Source organism: Nerophis ophidion, linkage group LG13 (genome assembly GCF_033978795.1).
Source record: "Nerophis ophidion isolate RoL-2023_Sa linkage group LG13, RoL_Noph_v1.0, whole genome shotgun sequence".
Taxonomy (NCBI): domain Eukaryota; kingdom Metazoa; phylum Chordata; class Actinopteri; order Syngnathiformes; family Syngnathidae; genus Nerophis; species Nerophis ophidion.
Genome location: NC_084623.1, coordinates 2,881,101 through 2,898,633, shown reverse-complemented (window position 1 = coordinate 2,898,633; position 17,533 = coordinate 2,881,101). Strand labels below are relative to the sequence as shown.

The 17,533-nt window shown below is 42.3% G+C and overlaps 1 protein-coding gene across 7 annotated transcripts in view; it reads right to left on the bottom strand.

Annotated features, from left to right (window-relative positions):
• The window catches only part of map4k4 (mitogen-activated protein kinase kinase kinase kinase 4), a 97,408-nt gene that overhangs the window by 33,040 nt on the left and 46,835 nt on the right, over positions 1 to 17,533 (bottom strand). For 2 of the 7 annotated variants that reach the window (XM_061918234.1, XM_061918235.1), the window contains exons 12-20: positions 16,382 to 16,592; positions 14,028 to 14,189; positions 13,877 to 13,963; positions 10,681 to 10,851; positions 7,060 to 7,203; positions 3,067 to 3,176; positions 1,240 to 1,388; positions 1,066 to 1,148; positions 638 to 816 (exon numbers count right to left, since the gene is read on the bottom strand). In XM_061918234.1, coding sequence (XP_061774218.1) covers positions 638 to 816; positions 1,066 to 1,148; positions 1,240 to 1,388; positions 3,067 to 3,176; positions 7,060 to 7,203; positions 10,681 to 10,851; positions 13,877 to 13,963; positions 14,028 to 14,189; positions 16,382 to 16,592 — 1,296 coding nt within the window. Of the gene's footprint in view, positions 1 to 637; positions 817 to 1,065; positions 1,149 to 1,239; positions 1,389 to 3,066; positions 3,177 to 5,155; positions 6,172 to 7,059; positions 7,204 to 10,680; positions 10,852 to 13,876; positions 13,964 to 14,027; positions 14,245 to 16,381; positions 16,593 to 17,533 lie in introns of those variants that run through there. The other 5 variants (XM_061918238.1, XM_061918236.1, XM_061918237.1 and 2 more) reach the window with 4 other exon arrangements.

Genomic DNA, 17,533 nt, shown 5'->3' with positions numbered 1-17,533 from the left:
TCTCACGCCCCCTTCCCCTAGGGGACAGCATTCTTTTCACCCCCCCTCCAACGAAGTGAAGGTTTATTTTTTTATCTTTAAGTGTCAAGATAGTTCTCTACCAATACTAAATATTCACGACCCCCCTCGAGTATAGCATTCTTTTTTATTTCTTTATCTGTATGTGTGAACTTGCCTCTCACGCCCCCAAACACACATTTCACGCCCCCCCACTATTTCTATTTGAATTAAAGGGGAAGTTTGGAACTTGCTCACAGTTACATATATTTAAGGAACATTATTTTTTTTCACGCCCCCCGTTATCTCTCACGCTCCCTCTTACCCTGATGGTGCCCCCCCGGAGGTGCTTGCGTCACCATTTAAGAAGCACTGCATTAAATGGGCTCTTTGGAACAGTTTTCTATGGGACAGACATTTTTCACGCCCCCCCAGGGGACAGCATTTTTATTTATTTATTTATCTGTATGTGTGAACTTGCCTCTCACGCCCCCCCCACTATTTATATTTGAATTAAAGGGGCTGTTTGGAACTTGCTCACAGTTACATTTTCTAGGGGACAGAATATTTTCACCTCCCCTCGCTCCCGCCCCCCCGCCCCCGCATACGAGGGCCCCCCCACAACAGCAAGTGCACTTACACGGCTCGGGAGTCCTCCGGGCCGGAGGTGGACTCCTCGCCTCCTTCCTGGTCCACCTCTTCGTCGTCGTCTTCGTCGGTGGTGTCCGAGTCCTCGCTGGAGGACGAGTAGTCCGTGACTTTGTTGGGGGGGCGCACGTCGTCCGCCGCCCGCAGCTCCTTGGCCAGTGCCGTCAGGTCCTGCAGGTGCAAGAGAGGTTCAGGGTCAGTTCCCGGCGCAAACAGGAAGCGGTCGGCGAGAAGGCGGGGTTAATCAGCCGGGCCGGCCAATGAGAAGCCAGCATGAGACGGCGGTCCAACTGCGGGAGGCAAAGTTAGCGCAAACAAGGAGGAAACATCTAGAAGGAAAGGTTAGAGGTCACATGACAGTCTTGTTAGTCTCACACACGTCTAGATCTACGGGACCTAGCACGCCACCCTTCATCTCACCGCCGGTCTGCTGGGCCGGACCGCCTCCTTCCTCACGCCACCGTCCGCCCTCTGGGGGGCCGAGCCCTCGGACTTGGAGGAGGCTGGTCGGAGGAACCGGGGGTGGGGGGGGCGAGAAAAGTCAGCCGGCTGCTGGTTCTGGAGTGGCGACTTGTGTGTGGTGTGAGCACTCACTGCGGGCCCTGGAGCCACACTGAGAACCAGCCTGAGAGCTGGAGTTGCTGGAAGAACTGCTAGAGGAGCCGGAGCCAGAGCCGGAGCCGGAGCCAGAGCCGGGAACCATCTTCTCCACCCGCTCCCACAGCAGCCGAGGCTCGGCGCTGCTGTCCAAAGACACGGCACAAAATAAAGCAGCTGCTCAGTACTTGGCGTGCAGCTAGTGCCATCTAGTGGAGTTGCTAGTTACTAAAGCTGCTCAGTACTTTGCGTGCAGCTAGTGCCATCTAGTGGTGTTGCTAGGTAGTAAAGATGCTCAGTCCATGGAGTGCAGCGAGTGCCATCTAGTGGTGTTGCTAGGTAGTAAAGATGCTCAGTCCATGGAGTGCAGCGAGTGCCATCTAGTGGCGTTGCTAGTTAGTAAAGCTGCTCATCACTTGGAGTACAGCTACTGCCATCTAGTGGAGTTGCTAGTTACTAAAGCTGCTCAGTACTTCAGTGCAGCTACTGCCATCTAGTGGAGTTGCTAGTTACTACAGCTGCTCAGTACTTCAGTGCAGGTAGTGCCATCTAGTGGAGTTGCTAGTTACTAAAGCTGCTCAGTACTTGGCGTGCAGCTAGTACCATCTAATGGCGTTGCTAGTTACTAAAGCTGCTCAGTACTTCAGTGCAACTAGTGCCATCTTGTAGAGTTGCTAGTTACTACAGCTGCTCAGTACTTCAGTGCAGGTAGTGCCATCTAGTGGAGTTGCTAGTTAGTAAAGCTGCTCATAACTTGGTGTGTTGATAGTGCCATCTAGTGGAGTTGCTAGTTAGCTGCTCAATACTTGGAGTGCAGCTAGTGCCATCTAGTGGAGTTGCTAGGTAGTAAAGCACCTCAGTACTTGGTGTGCTGATAGTGCCATCTAGTGGAGTTGCTAGTTAGTTAAGCACCTCAGTACTTGGTGTGCTGATAATGCCATCTAGTGGAGTTGCTAGTTAGCTGCTCAATACTTGGAGTGCAGCTAGTGCCATCTAGTGGAGTTGCTAGGTAGTAAAGCACCTCAGTACTTGGTGTGCTGATAGTGCCATCTAGTGGAGTTGCTAGTTAGTAAAGCTGCTCAGTACTTGGAGTGCAACTAGTGCCATCTAGTGGAGTTGCTAGTTAGTAAAGCTGCTGAGTACTTGGAATGCATCTAGTGCCATCTAGTGGAGTTGCTAGTTAGTAAAGCACCTCAGTACTTGGAATGCATCTAGTGCCATCTAGTGGAGTTGCTAGTTAGTAAAGCACCTCAGTACTTGGAATGCAGCTAGTGCCATCTAGTGGAGTTGCTAGTTAGTAAAGCTGCTCAGTACTTGGAATGCAGCTAGTGCCATCTAGTGGAGTTGTTAGTTAGTAAAGCACCTCAGTACTTGGTGTGCTGATAGTGCCATCTAGTGGAGTTGCTAGTTAGTAAAGCTGCTCAGTACTTGGTGTGCTGATAGTGCCATCTAGTGGAGTTGCTAGTTAGTAAAGCACCTCAGTACTTGGTGTGCTGATAGTGCCATCTAGTGGAGTTGCTAGTTAGTAAAGCACCTCAGTACTTGGTGTGCTGATAGTGCCATCTAGTGGAGTTGCTAGTTAGTAAAGCACCTCAGTACTTGGTGTGCTGATAGTGCCATCTAGTGGAGTTGCTAGTTAGTAAAGCACCTCAGTACTTGGTGTGCTGATAGTGCCATCTAGTGGAGTTGCTAGTTAGCTGCTAGTTGGAGAGGAGCGACCAGAGACACCCTGTGGTTCACGGAAACTCGTCAGCTCTGAAGATCCGTAACGTGCGATGGCGCTCGCCAAAATAAAGGTGGGGGGGGGGGGGGGGCATCAATTACCTGCCGGGGTTGCGCTTCACAACTTGACCGCCGTGTGGCGTGTTGCCATGGCGACGAGGCGAGTCCCGCCTCGGCAACACTGGCGACCTGGACGTGGTCCTGACGGAGACCTTTTGTGATAAAAGCATGGAGTGATTGACAGGTGACATCACAAACAGCTGGGGGGGCAGGAGAAGGTGTCAGGGGGGCGTGAGAAGCGAGGGACTTCCTGTAATAGTCTCTGTTCTCTCTGGAACCTTCCACAAGTCCGCAGCATTGCTCAGACATCCTTTCACCTGTTGTAATCCTTTCAAGAAGTATCCACATAAATAATAAATAAATGATAAATGTGTTGTACTTGTATAGCACTTTTCTACCTTCAAGGTACTCAAACCACTTTGACACTACTTCCACATTCACACACTGATGCTAACCAGCAGCCATCAGGAGCAAGGGTGAAGTGTCTTGCTCAGGACACAACAGACCAGGTTGGTACTAGGTGGGGATTGAACCAGGGACCCTCGGGTTGCGCACGGCCACTCTCCCACTGCGCCACATAGTAATATAATCATATCAAGCAGTATTCAAATAGTAGTACAATAGTTTTAGCATCATACATGTTTTACTCCGATGTACTACTTCTAACATGTATTGTTTACTTATATGTACTACTTGTATGTACTACTACTAACATCATATAGTTTACTACTATGTACTATTTCTAACAACATGTATTTTCCTGCTATGTACTACTACTATGTACTACTTCTAACACCATGTAGTTTACTTTTATTTACTACTACTATGTACTACTTCTAGCATCATACATTGTTTACTTCTATGTACTACTTCTAACATGTATTGTTTACTTCTATGTACTACTTCTAACATGTATTGTTTACTTCTATGTACTACTTCTAACATGTATTGTTTACTTCTATGTACTACTTCTAACATGTACTGTTTACTTCAATGTACTACTTCTAACATGTACTGTTTACTTCAATGTACTACTTCTAACATGTACTGTTTACTTCAATGTACTACTTCTAACATGTACTGTTTACTTCAATGTACTACTTCTAACATGTACTGTTTACTTCAATGTACTACTTCTAACATGTATTGTTTACTGTTATGTACTACTTCTAACATGTATTGTTTACTGTTATGTACTACTTCTAACATGTATTGTTTACTTCTATGTACTACTTCTAACATGTACTGTTTACTTCAATGTACTACTTCTAACATGTATTGTTTACTGTTATGTACTACTTCTAACATGTATTGTTTACTTCTATGTACTACTTCTAACATGTATTGTTTACTTCTATGTACTACTTCTAACATGTATTGTTTACTTCTATGTACTACTTCTAACATGTATTGTTTACTTCTATGTACTACTTCTAACATGTACTGTTTACTTCAATGTACTACTTCTAACATGTACTGTTTACTTCAATGTACTACTTCTAACATGTACTGTTTACTTCAATGTACTACTTCTAACATGTATTGTTTACTGTTATGTACTACTTCTAACATGTATTGTTTACTGTTATGTACTACTTCTAACATGTATTGTTTACTTCTATGTACTACTTCTAACATGTATTGTTTACTTCTATGTACTACTTCTAACATGTATTGTTTACTTCTATGTACTACTTTTAACATGTATTGTTTACTTCTATGTACTACTTCTAACATGTACTGTTTACTTCAATGTACTACTTCTAACATGTACTGTTTACTTCAATGTACTACTTCTAACATGTACTGTTTACTTCAATGTACTACTTCTAACATGTACTGTTTACTTCAATGTACTACTTCTAACATGTATTGTTTACTGTTATGTACTACTTCTAACATGTATTGTTTACTGTTATGTACTACTTCTAACATGTATTGTTTACTTCTATGTACTACTTCTAACATGTATTGTTTACTTCTATGTACTACTTCTAACATGTATTGTTTACTTCTATGTACTACTTTTAACATGTATTGTTTACTGTTATGTACTACTTCTAACATGTACTGTTTACTTCAATGTACTACTTCTAACATGTATTGTTTACTTCTATGTACTACTTCTAACATGTACTGTTTACTTCAATGTACTACTTCTAACATGTATTGTTTACTTCTATGTACTACTTTGAGCATCCTAGTACTCAGTATGGCTTCAGAAGGTCCAACAAACCAGCTTGGAAAGACGTGCTGTGGACTTTTTACCGTAAATTCCGAACTATAAGTTGCTACTTTTTTCACACGCTTTGAGCCCTGCGGTTTATAAAACGGTGCAGCTAATTTATGGATTTTTCTTGGCTGACAGCTTTAAAGTAAATAGTTTAAACACACTGACCTGGAGGGTTATTTTTTGTGCAATGGCGCCACTTTTTAAAAACGCCTTTTATCATGCAGGAAACACAGAAACCAGAACCCAGCCCCCCACTCCCCCACCACCTCACAGCCTGTCAATCAAAGTGTTAAGATTAATTGGACAGTTGGTCATGTGACAGGAAGTAGTGGACAGAAGATGCCGGTAGAACATTCTGCTACCAGTGAGAAGTTAGACACTTTTGAATCAGAGTGCGCGCAGGAAGTGGATTCATACGGACCCCTTTCCTGGGTGGATCTCACGTGAGTGGAAGGGGGGGGGTTGTTAATCATTTCGCAATGCAGTCTGCTGAAAATGATGGAGAGCGTCCCTCTACACAGAAAGTTGGAAATACACTCTACAGCCATCTGGTGGCTAAAGGAGATAGTGGTATCACGTTTCATGTTTCGAGTAAATTGTGAGGATTGGGTCGTATGAATCCCATTCCTGCTGAGTCTGGAAGAGAGACTTCATCGAGACAGCAAGGATGGAACGCTTGGCCACGCCCCTTTTTCCTCACATTGTACATGCACACAATCATTTTGTAATTAGTAAAAATTATAATATTTAGTATTACTGTACACAAACAATATTTAGTATTACTGTACACAAACAATATTAAGTATTACTGTACATGCTGCGGAAGAATACGTATTACCATGAAAGCGATGGTAACGTCAAGCCAGGTTGACAAATTCCGCACTTGCCGATCACTCCAGCAGCACTGAGAGAAACTGTTTTTTCAACAATTAATTAACTAGAAAAATATATTAATGTATTTAATTTGTATAAATGTGTTTAAAATAAATTATTAAATAACATTTAACATTTTTACTTTTTTTACAAATGACAGTCAAAACTGGTTTTATCAGTGTTTAACTTAATTAAATAATTATTAAAATTATATAAAACTTGGTAAGATAAGTAAATAAAGGCAATAAAGAAATAATACTAAATAAACAATTCAAATTTTAGTAATACTTATTATTTTTACGTAATTGTTTTGGCAATTTCAACAATCAAAACCAAGCAAGTAAAAAATATTTTTTTCTTTTTTTTTTTAACCAACAGAAATTGTAAAACTTTTTGGAAAATCACAGTCTTTGTTTTTTTCAACAATTACTTATAGAAACATTTAAATTTTCAACGCCCGAAAAAAAAAGGACTGAAAAAAGGCTCCACGTTTCTACAAATGCGTTAGCTTAATGCTACTAAACATTGGCTTTCCTACTGATTAGCATTAGCCATTTTACATGGCGACTTGAACGCCTCCAAACGTGTCGATGAAAACTCCAACCAAGATGCACGCTGCAATCAAACAGCTGCGGAAAAAAAGGTACAATACTTACAGTATTAATACTTTTTAGGGCGCGACGACGACTAGATTCAGCAGACTAGAGTGATGTAATACTTGCCAATGAGACTCTGAGGTGCGATAAATTTGTCTTATTTTCAAATGTTGCCATAAAAGATTACATTTTTATTATTAAACATAATTTCAATAATACTGAAAATTGGTCCGAGTTAGGTTCTGGTACCGATTCCCCGATATTGCCTAGGTATTCTTCCGCCGCCCAGTTCCTTAGTCTTTGGGTGCAGTATTGATAAATCATGTGGTTTACCTGGGCCTCCACAGGCCGGCTCATGGCCTCCGTGTTCCCGTTGGGGTACGAGGACTCAAGGCGCGGCGGCACCGGGGGCTGGACCGCTTTGCTTTGTGCCGCCTGAGGAGAACCTTGGATGTTCTTCCGGTACCGCTCGTCAGCCTGGTGGACACACACACACACACACACACACACACACACACACACACACACACACACACACACACACACACACACACACACACACACACACACACATTTAAATTATTGTCTTTTAAGAGACAATGGTAAAAAAATCAAATCAAATGTAAAGAAATAGTTGCCTGAGTAGCTGGACAGGACATTAAAAAAGTTGTCTTTTGGAAGGGACTTTTTTAAACTTTCTAAAGTCATAGTCTTTGTTTTTTTGATAATTAGTTATTCATCAAATATATCCATGTATTTAACTTGTAAAAAAATATTTAAACAAATTATTTAATTTAATTTTAGTAGTACTTTACATTTTATGGACATTTTTTCACCAATCAAAATTGAGCTAATAAGTTCACATTCTCACTTTTTTTTAATGGAAATTGTTGAGCATTCTAAAGACGAAGTGTCTGTATTTTCAACCATTAATTATACAATTAATTGGATTTATGTTTTAATTGGATTAAATATATTTAAAATAATGATATCATTGTATACTATGGTACATGTTTAATTATATTTTTAACTGAGCTAATAGAAATAAATATGTATTATTTTTTTTTAGTAAATTAATTTGTTTTGAAAGACTTTAAAATAATTATTGTGTTAAAATCATTACCTAATTAAATGTTGGTTGTATTTAACATTTTTATGGAATACAATGATAAACTAATAATAATAATAACAATAATAATTGCTTTTATAGTAATCGTTTTCCATCAATGTTTTGTTTGGCCATCCTTCAGACTGACTGGAGTCTTGAAGCACTTTAAGCCAATCAGAAGCGTGTGCAGGAGGAAGTGACCACGCCCCCAACAACCAATCAAAGCGTGTGCAGGAGGAAGTGACCACGCCCCCAACAACCAATCAAAGCGTGTGCAGGAGGAGGTGACCACGCCCCCAACAAGGCGACACGTAAAATGGAGACGCAAACAAACAGCAATAAATAAATAAATAAATAAATATGGCCCTGCGATGAGGTGGTGACTTGTCCAGGGTGTACACCGCCTTCCGCCCGATTGTAGCTGAGATAGGCGCCAGTGCCCCCCGCTACCCCAAAAGGGAATAAGCGGTAGAAAATGGATGGATGGATAAATAAATATAAATACATTTTAAAAAATCACATCTGAATCAAAGGAGCCAAAAGAGAGTTTGGAGGTGAACTTTTGTCCAAAACACATCAAAGTTTAACCAAAAATGTTTTTATTAAAGGCAACATGCTCGGACTCTTTTTGCCTGTGAGTCAAAAATGAGGGCTTGGAGCACCAACACGGAAAGATGTGGTCCACATTGGGATGGTACCGCTCACCTCTGAACCTGTACGGTACCAAGTCTGGTACCTGGTACCAAGTCTGGTACCTGGTACCAACTCAGCACATATTTCAAATAAAGCCTGACAATGTATGCTAGCATCAATTATTAAAAGTGGAGCCTTACTTTGCTTACGTTGGAGCGTTTTTTTTGGAGTCAATTGCTTTGTTGGTATTGAAAATTGCAACATTTTCTAGAACACACGTGTCATACTCACATCTGCCCTGCCACTTCATTTTAGGTGGCCCATCACGTCATTTAAAGTGGTCTGCCATTTAATTTAATGTCAATCACATATTTTTAAGTGGCCCACCATGTCATTTAATGTTGTCTGCCACATCATTTATTGTGGTCTGTCAGTGTGATGTGCTGCATCATTTTACGTGGCCCGCCACATTATTTATTGTGGTCCGTTCCATCAATTAAAGTGGCCCGCCACATCAATTATTGTGGTCGATTACATCTTTTAATTTGGCCCACCATATCATTTAACGTGGCCTGTCATGTCATTTGAACGTTGCCAAACATGTCCTTAATTGTGTCCAGTCACATTAATAGATAGATAGATAGTACTTTATTGATTCCTTCAGGAAAGTTAAAACGTGGTCTACCGCACAATTTATTGTGGTCCGTCACATCACTTTAACGTGGCCTGCCATATCTTTCAATGTGGTCCGACACATCATTTAATGTGGTCTGCTGATTCATTTAACGTCGTCCGTCACATTATTTAATGTTGTCTATCACATCACTTTAATGTGGCCTGCCATATCTTTCAATGTGGCCCGCCACATCATTTAGCGTGGTCGGCCTCTTAATTTTACATGGTCCACCGGGTCCTTTAATGCAGTGGTCCCCAACCTTTTTGTAGCTGTGGACCGGTCAACGCTTGATAATTTGTCCCGTGGCCCGGCAGGGGCATTTATTTATTTTTTGTCACGGTGTACTAAGTGTAAGTGTATCTTGTGTTTTTTATGTTGATTTAATAAAAAATAAATAAATTAATAAATAAATAATAATAACAATAATAATAATAAAAAACTCTTCCGCGTTTTTTTGGGTTGGTGCACTAAGTGTAAGTGTATCTTGTGTTTTTTATGTTGATTTAATATTAGAAATAATAAATAAATAAACAAAAATAATAATTATAAAAAATTATACCGCGTTTTTTGGGGTTAGTGTACTAATTGTAAGTGTATCTTGTGTTTTTTATGTTCATTTAATAAAAAATAAAAAAATTAAAAAATTTAAAATTTTTATAAAAAATTCTTCCGCGGTTTTTTGGGTTGGTGCACTAATTGTAAGTGTATTTTGTGTTTTTTATGTTCATTTAATAAAACATTTTTTTTTTTTTTTTTAAAAAGATTAACAAAATGTATAAAAGGTTCTGCGGCCTGGTGGATGGGGACCACTGCTTTAATGTACACCTTCACGTCATTTATGTGGCCTGCCATGTAATTTAATGTGCTCCGTCACATCCTTTTAATTAACGTGGCCTGTGAATGGTCTGCTGCATAATTTATCCTGGTCCGTCACATCTTTTTAATGTGGCCCGCCATGTCTCTAAATGTGCTCTGACATCATTTAACATGGTCTGCCGCAACATTTTACACGGCCCGCCACGTCCTCTAATGTGGTCCTTCACGTCATTTGCCATATCATTTAACGTGGTCTGCTGCATCTGCGATGAGGTGGCGACTTGTCCAGGGCGTAACCCGCCTTCCGCCCGATTGTAGCTGAGATAGGCGCCAGCGCCCCCCGCAACCCCAAAAGGGAATAAGCGGTAGAAAATGGATGGATGGATGGTCTGCTGCATCATTTATGGTGGTTTGTCTTATCTTTTTAAACTGGCCTGCCACATCATTTCAAGTGGCCCTCTGAGGGCAGCCATAATTGCAAAAAGGTGTTTGACACTGCAGACTTAGAGGTCGCTGGAGTGATGGTGACACCTAACCAGGGAGTGGAACATGTTAGGAGAGTCTGTAGGACTGTGAGGATCCAGGTGGTGATTGGTCACCATCCCCAGGTGGACCTTTCATGTTTCAGGTAAGGAGCACGTCACACAGGAAGTGGCTCTGGCTCACACAGGAAGTTAGGTGTTAGTTGGTGTTAGCGTCACACTGCAAGCAGTCGCTTCACCTCAACCACCATCTCAACTTTCTTCTCACAAGTACCGTCCTGGTCCAGGTCCAGGTCCAGGTTGTGGTCCTGGTTCTGCTGAAGGGTCAGCAGGTAGGCCTGCTCCTCCTGAAGCTGCCGCTGGAGCTTTTGGGCTTGGCGTCGCTCTTCGAGCTCCCGCCATTTGTACTCCTGGGTGCACGAGGAGCAAGATGAAGAACATCTCAACCTCCTCTTATTGTGGAAGATTTACCAAAGTAAAAGTCAAGTAGCGCCACAGAACTGTCTACTTGACATGCTAACATATTAATGCTGGCATTTTTCTAATTGTGTTGGTCCTGGCGGGGTCACATGACCTAAGTCTTCCTGGGCAACATCTGGGTGAAGGCCTGGACTTCCTGCTGGATGACTAACTTCCTGGTGACATCATCACTGAGCCAGTCAACATCCTGACCGCGTGCCGAGAAAAAAGGAGGTCTAGGGGTGCTTTGCCCTCCAACAACTAAGGACTGGGACCAGGAGCAGGAGCAGGAGCAAGTGGGAGTGGGATGGAAGAAGTGAATGATGTCATGTTTACTCATCAATCAACCTCCATTCTGCTTCCTGCTTCCTGCACAGCAAATCTTTCACACGAGACTCTGCTCTTTCAACTCGTCCTGTTCCCAAAACTGAAGGAGTTCACTTTACTATAATATCATTGATCCTTCATTATCAGCTTCAGTATTTTATTTTATATTAGTTTATATTTACCAGACTTCATTCATTATCGTCGGTATTCTATTATAAAAAAAAGTTCTAATTAAAAATCATAAGTTAAACAATAACTGACTTTAGTTATCGTAGATATTTTATTATATCAAAATTGTATTATTTAATATTTTTTTATTAAAACAACATATTAACTGACTTTAATTACAATAGACATTTTATTATATTTGTATGTTTGTATTTTTTTAACAAAACAACATAAATTGAACAATAATTAACTGACTTCATTTTTTTATTTTCATCAAAAAAGATATAAGTTAAACAATGCAGTGACTGAGTAACTATTGTAGGTATTTTATTGTAATTTCATTTAAACAAAAACATAGGTTAATATTGTAATAACTGATTTTAATTATCATAGATATTTGATCATGTTTTAATTGTATTTAATATTTTTTTATTATAACAGCATAAGTTAAACATTGTATTAATTGACTTCCTCAATTATCTTAGATGTTTTATCTTATTTTAATTTAATTTGATCATTTATTTTTTTATTGAAACAACATAAGTTAAACAACGTATTAACTGACTTTAAATATAATAGATATTTTATTATATTTTTAATGTATTTATTTTTATTTTTTACTAAAACATCATATGTTGAACAACGTATTAACTGACTTCCTTAATTATCCTAGGTATTTTATCTTATTCTAATCTTGTTTTATAATTTTTTATTTTAATCCAAAAAGATAAAAGTTAAACCACGTATTAACTGACTTCTGTAATTACCTTAGGTATTTTATTGTTATTTTATTTTTTTTAAAATGGTTAAACAATGTGATAACTGACATTAACGTAGATATTTTATTATATTTTAATTGTATTTAATTATTTTTTATTAAAACAACATAAGTTAAACATTGTGTTAATTGACTTCCGCAATTATGTAAGATATTTTATTTTATTTTAATTTAATTTAATCATTTATTTTTGTATTAAAACAACATAAGTAAAACAAGGTGATAACTGACTTCATTAATCATCTTTAGCATTTTATTTTAATTAATTCACATTTTATTTTATTATTCATTTATTTTCTATATAAAAAAAAAACTAAGATAATTAAGTCAGTTAAGATGTTTTTGATTTAAAAAATAAAACAAAATGAAAATAAAATACCTACAATAATTAATGATACCCATCGCTGGAATTATCCATTATGTATTAAATGTTTTGTATCTATAATACACAACGTATTAATTAATCATAATAAAAATGTTTTAGAGTTTTTACTCCTTTACTTATTAATATATAAATGTACACTACGTATGATTTCTTAGTTTTTTTATTTGTGAAAAAAAAATTGCAAAACATTCTAAAAACTACTTTTTGACATTGTCATTATGGGGTATTGTGTGTCGAATTTTAAGGACAATAATGCATTTATTCCATTCTAGAATTGAGCTGTAACATAATAAAATATGGATAAAGTGAAGCACTGTGAGTACTTCCTGGATGCACTGTACTATGACGTCGACAAGAGCCGTGGCGTGTGGACACAAGCGTGTGGTGTGGTGTGGCGTGTGGACACAAGCGTGTGGTGTGGTGTGGCGTGTGGACACAAGCGTGTGGTGTGGTGTGGCGTGTGGACACAAGTGTGTGGTGTGGCGTGGCGTGTGGACACAAGCGTGTGGTGTGGTGTGGCGTGTGGACGCAAGCGTCTGGTGTGGTGTGGCGTGTGGACACAAGCGTGTGGTGTGGTGTGGCGTGTGGACACAAGCGTGTGGTGTGGCGTGGCGTGTGGACACAAGCGTGTGGTGTGGTGTGGCGTGTGGACGCAAGCGTCTGGTGTGGTGTGGCGTGTGGACACAAGCGTGTGGTGTGGTGTGGCGTGTGGACACAAGCGTGTGGTGTGGCGTGGCGTGTGGACACAAGCGTGTGGTGTGGTGTGGCGTGTGGACACAAGTGTGTGGTGTGGCGTGGCGTGTGGACACAAGCGTGTGGTGTGGTGTGGCGTGTGGACACAAGCGTGTGGTGTGGTGTGGCGTGTGGACACAAGCGTGTGGTGTGGCGTGGCGTGTGGACACAAGCGTGTGGTGTGGCGTGTGGACACAAATGGGTCGTGTGACGGGTGGACACAAGCGTGTGGTGTGGTGTGGCGTGTGGACACAAGCGTGTGGTGTGGTGTGGCGTGTGGACACAAGTGTGTGGTGTGGCGTGGCGTGTGGACACAAGCGTGTGGTGTGGTGTGGCGTGTGGACACAAGCGTGTGGCGTGGCGTGTGGACACAAGCGTGTGGTGTGGTGTGGCGTGTGGACACAAGCGTGTGGTGTGGCGTGGCGTGTGGACACAAGCGTGTGGTGTGGCGTGGCGTGTGGACACAAGCGTGTGGTGTGGTGTGGCGTGTGGACACAAGCGTGTGGCGTGGATACAAGCATGTGGCGTGGACACAAGCATGTGGCGTGGACACGAGCGTGTGTTGTGTAAAGGGGCGGAGCCTCACCAGCAGCATGGCCTGCTCGTGCAACAGCTGCTGCTGCAGGATCTCCAGGTGTCTCTGCTCCTCCTCCAGCTGGCGGCGGATGTACTCCTGCAGGCAGCAAAGTTGCAGCGGCAGCAGAAAAACAAAGAAGAAAAGAGGAGAGGTGACTGACCTGCTCTCTGTCGGCCCGCCTCTTCTCCTCCTCCGCTCGCCGCCGCTCCTCCTCCTCCTTGCGGCGCCGCTCCATCTCCTCCGCACGCCGCTTCTCCTCCTGCTCACGCCGCCGCTGCTCGCGCTCCTGCTGGCGCCTCGCCTCGCGCTCTCGCCGTTGTTGCTGCCGCACGGAGGTCAAGAAAGGTCATCACACAGCTGATATCAAGTCCAATCAGCTGCCAGGATCCAACATCAGCAATTAGCCCTGCCCCAAAACAACTTTACACTTCTGATACCATACCCATATTGACCGATACCGATATCAGCAGGAATCATGCTAGTATCATTTAGTGGTGTGAAAGGTATAAAAGTGAAATGTGTCAAACGGAGAAGAATGTTACTTATGGAAACTAACAGCAGATTTATTATGGACTGTCTGGAAGGGACTTATGCTGTCTTCAAGTTGAAGTGGAGTGGCCATTGTTGTTTTTCGGGACAGCTCCTGGTCACATGAATGCATGAACTTAAGCTGAATGATGCGGACACGTTTGTTACAGGGCACCCACCGCCTTGGAGACTTTGTCTGTGTGACTAATGTGGAGATATAATGACCCGTTTATGTTGACACTTCACCTCTTACTCTCCAATCTTTGTTACCTACATGTCTGCTTAGCTGCGGTGTAGCTGCTTGTTGCTATTGCATAGCATGTTGACCTTTTGTAAATGACTTTAGTATTGCTTGTACATCATATCGCACACGTAAACACACTGCAGGACTGCTTGTATCGCACATGATATCACACAAGTTAACACGCTGCAGGACTAGTTGAATTGCACATGATATCTCACACATGTAAACACGCTGCAGGACTACTTATATCACACATGGTATCGCACACAAGTTAACACGCCGCCGAACTGTTTATATCGCAAATGATATCACATACAAGTTAACACACTGCAGAATTGCTTTTATCGCACACAATATCACACAAGTAAACATGCCACAGGACTGCTTGTATCGCACATATCACATACAAATTAACACACTGCAGAATTGCTTTTATCGCACACAATATCACACAAGTAAACATGCCACAGGACTGCTTGTATCGCACATGATATGACATACAAATTAACACACTGCAGAATTGCTTTTATCGCACACAATATCACACAAGTAAACATGCCACAGGACTGCTTGTATCGCACATGATATGACATACAAATTAACACACTGCAGAATTGCTTTTATCGCACACAATATCACACAAGTAAACACGCTGCAGTACAGCTTATATCGCACACAAGTAAATACGGCGCAGGACTACTTCCATTGCACATGATATCACACACAAGTAAACACACTAAAGGACTGCTTGTATCACACATGATATCACACACAAGTAAACACGCTGCAGGACTGCTTGTATCGCACATCATATCACACACAAGTAAACACGCTGCAGGAATGCTTGTATCGCACATGATATCACACACAGGTAAACACGCTGCAGGACTGCTTGTATCGCACATTATCACACACAAGTAAACATCTGCAAGACTACCTGTATCGCACATGATATCACACACAAGTAAATACGCTGCAGGACTACTTGTATTGCACATGATATCAAACACAAGTAAACATCTGCAAGACTACCTGTATCGCACATGATATCACACACAAGTAAACACACTAAAGGACTGCTTGTATCACACATGATATCACACACAAGTAAACACGCTGCAGGACTGCTTGTATCACACATTATATCACACACAAGTAAACACGCTGCAGGACTGCTTGTATCGCACATTATCACACACAAGTAAACATCTGCAAGACTACCTGTATCGCACATGATATCACACACAAGTAAATACGCTGCAGGACTACTTGTATTGCACATGATATCAAACACAAGTAAACATCTGCAAGACTACCTGTATCGCACATGATATCACACACAAGTAAATACGCTGCAGGACTACTTGTATCGCACATGATATCACACACAAGTAAACACGCTGCAAGACTACCTGTATAGCACATGATATCACACAAGTAAACACGCTACAGGACTACTTGCATCGCAGATGATATGACACAAGTACACACGCTATGGGACTACTTGTATCGCACATGATATCACACAAGTAAACACGCTGCAGGACTACTTGTATCGCACATGATATCACACACAAGTAAAGACGCTGCAGGACTGCTTGTATCGCACGTGATATCGCACACAAGTAAAGACGCTGCAGGGCTGCTTGTATCGCACATCACACAAGCGAGCCGGGATGAGCAGACGCTTGTTTTCTTGCCGATACAGACTGAGACGGTACATGATATCAGTGCAACTGTACCTCCTCCAGCCGCCTCCTCTGCTCTTTCTGCTGCTCGATGCGTTTCTGCCTCTCGGCCAGTAGTTGGCGCTTGTACTCCTCCTGCTCGCGCATCTGCTGCTCCTGCAGGAGTTGCTGGCGCCGCATGGCCTCCGAGCGCTCCTTGTTCTCCTGCTGCAGGCGGATGAAGTCTCGGCGCAGCGTGGACTCGCCCGGCACGTTGACGATGGAGCTGAGAGAGACCAGCGCTAGTCACCTCCAGTCACACTTTAGGAGGGTGCACACCTAGTCACCTCCAGTCACACTTTAGGAGGGTGCACACCTAGTCACCTCCAGTCACACTTTAGGAGGGTGCACACCTAGTCACCTCCAGTCACACTTTAGGAGGGTGCACACCTAGTCACCTCCAGTCACACTTTAGGAGGGTGCACACCTAGTCACCTCCAGTCACACTTTAGGAGGGTGCACACCTAGTCACCTCCAGTCACATTTTAGGAGGGTGCACACCTAGTCACCTCCAGTCACACTTTAGGAGGGTGCACACCTAGTCACCTCCAGTCACACTTTAGGAGGGTGCACACCTAGTCACCTCCAGTCACACTTTAGGAGGGTGCACACCTAGTCACCTCCAGTCACACTTTAGGAGGGTGCACACCTAGTCACCTCCAGTCACACTATAGGAGGGTGCACACCTAGTCACCTCCAGTCACACTTTAGGAGGGTGCACACCTAGTCACCTCCAGTCACACTTTAGGAGGGTGCACACCTAGTCACCTCCAGTCACACTTTAGGAGGGTGCACACCTAGTCACCTCCAGTCACACTTTAGGAGGGTGCACACCTAGTCACCTCCAGTCACACTTTAGGAGGGTGCACACCTAGTCACCTCCAGTCACACTTTAGGAGGGTGCACACCTAGTCACCTCCAGTCACACTTTAGGAGGGTGCACACCTAGTCACCTCCAGTCACACTTTAGGAGGGTGCACACCTAGTCACCTCCAGTCACACTATAGGAGGGTGCACACCTAGTCACCTCCAGTCACACTTTAGGAGGGTGCACACCTAGTCACCTCCAGTCACACTTTAGGAGGGTGCACACCTAGTCACCTCCAGTCACACTTTAGGAGGGTGCACACCTAGTCACCTCCAGTCACACTTTAGGAGGGTGCACAC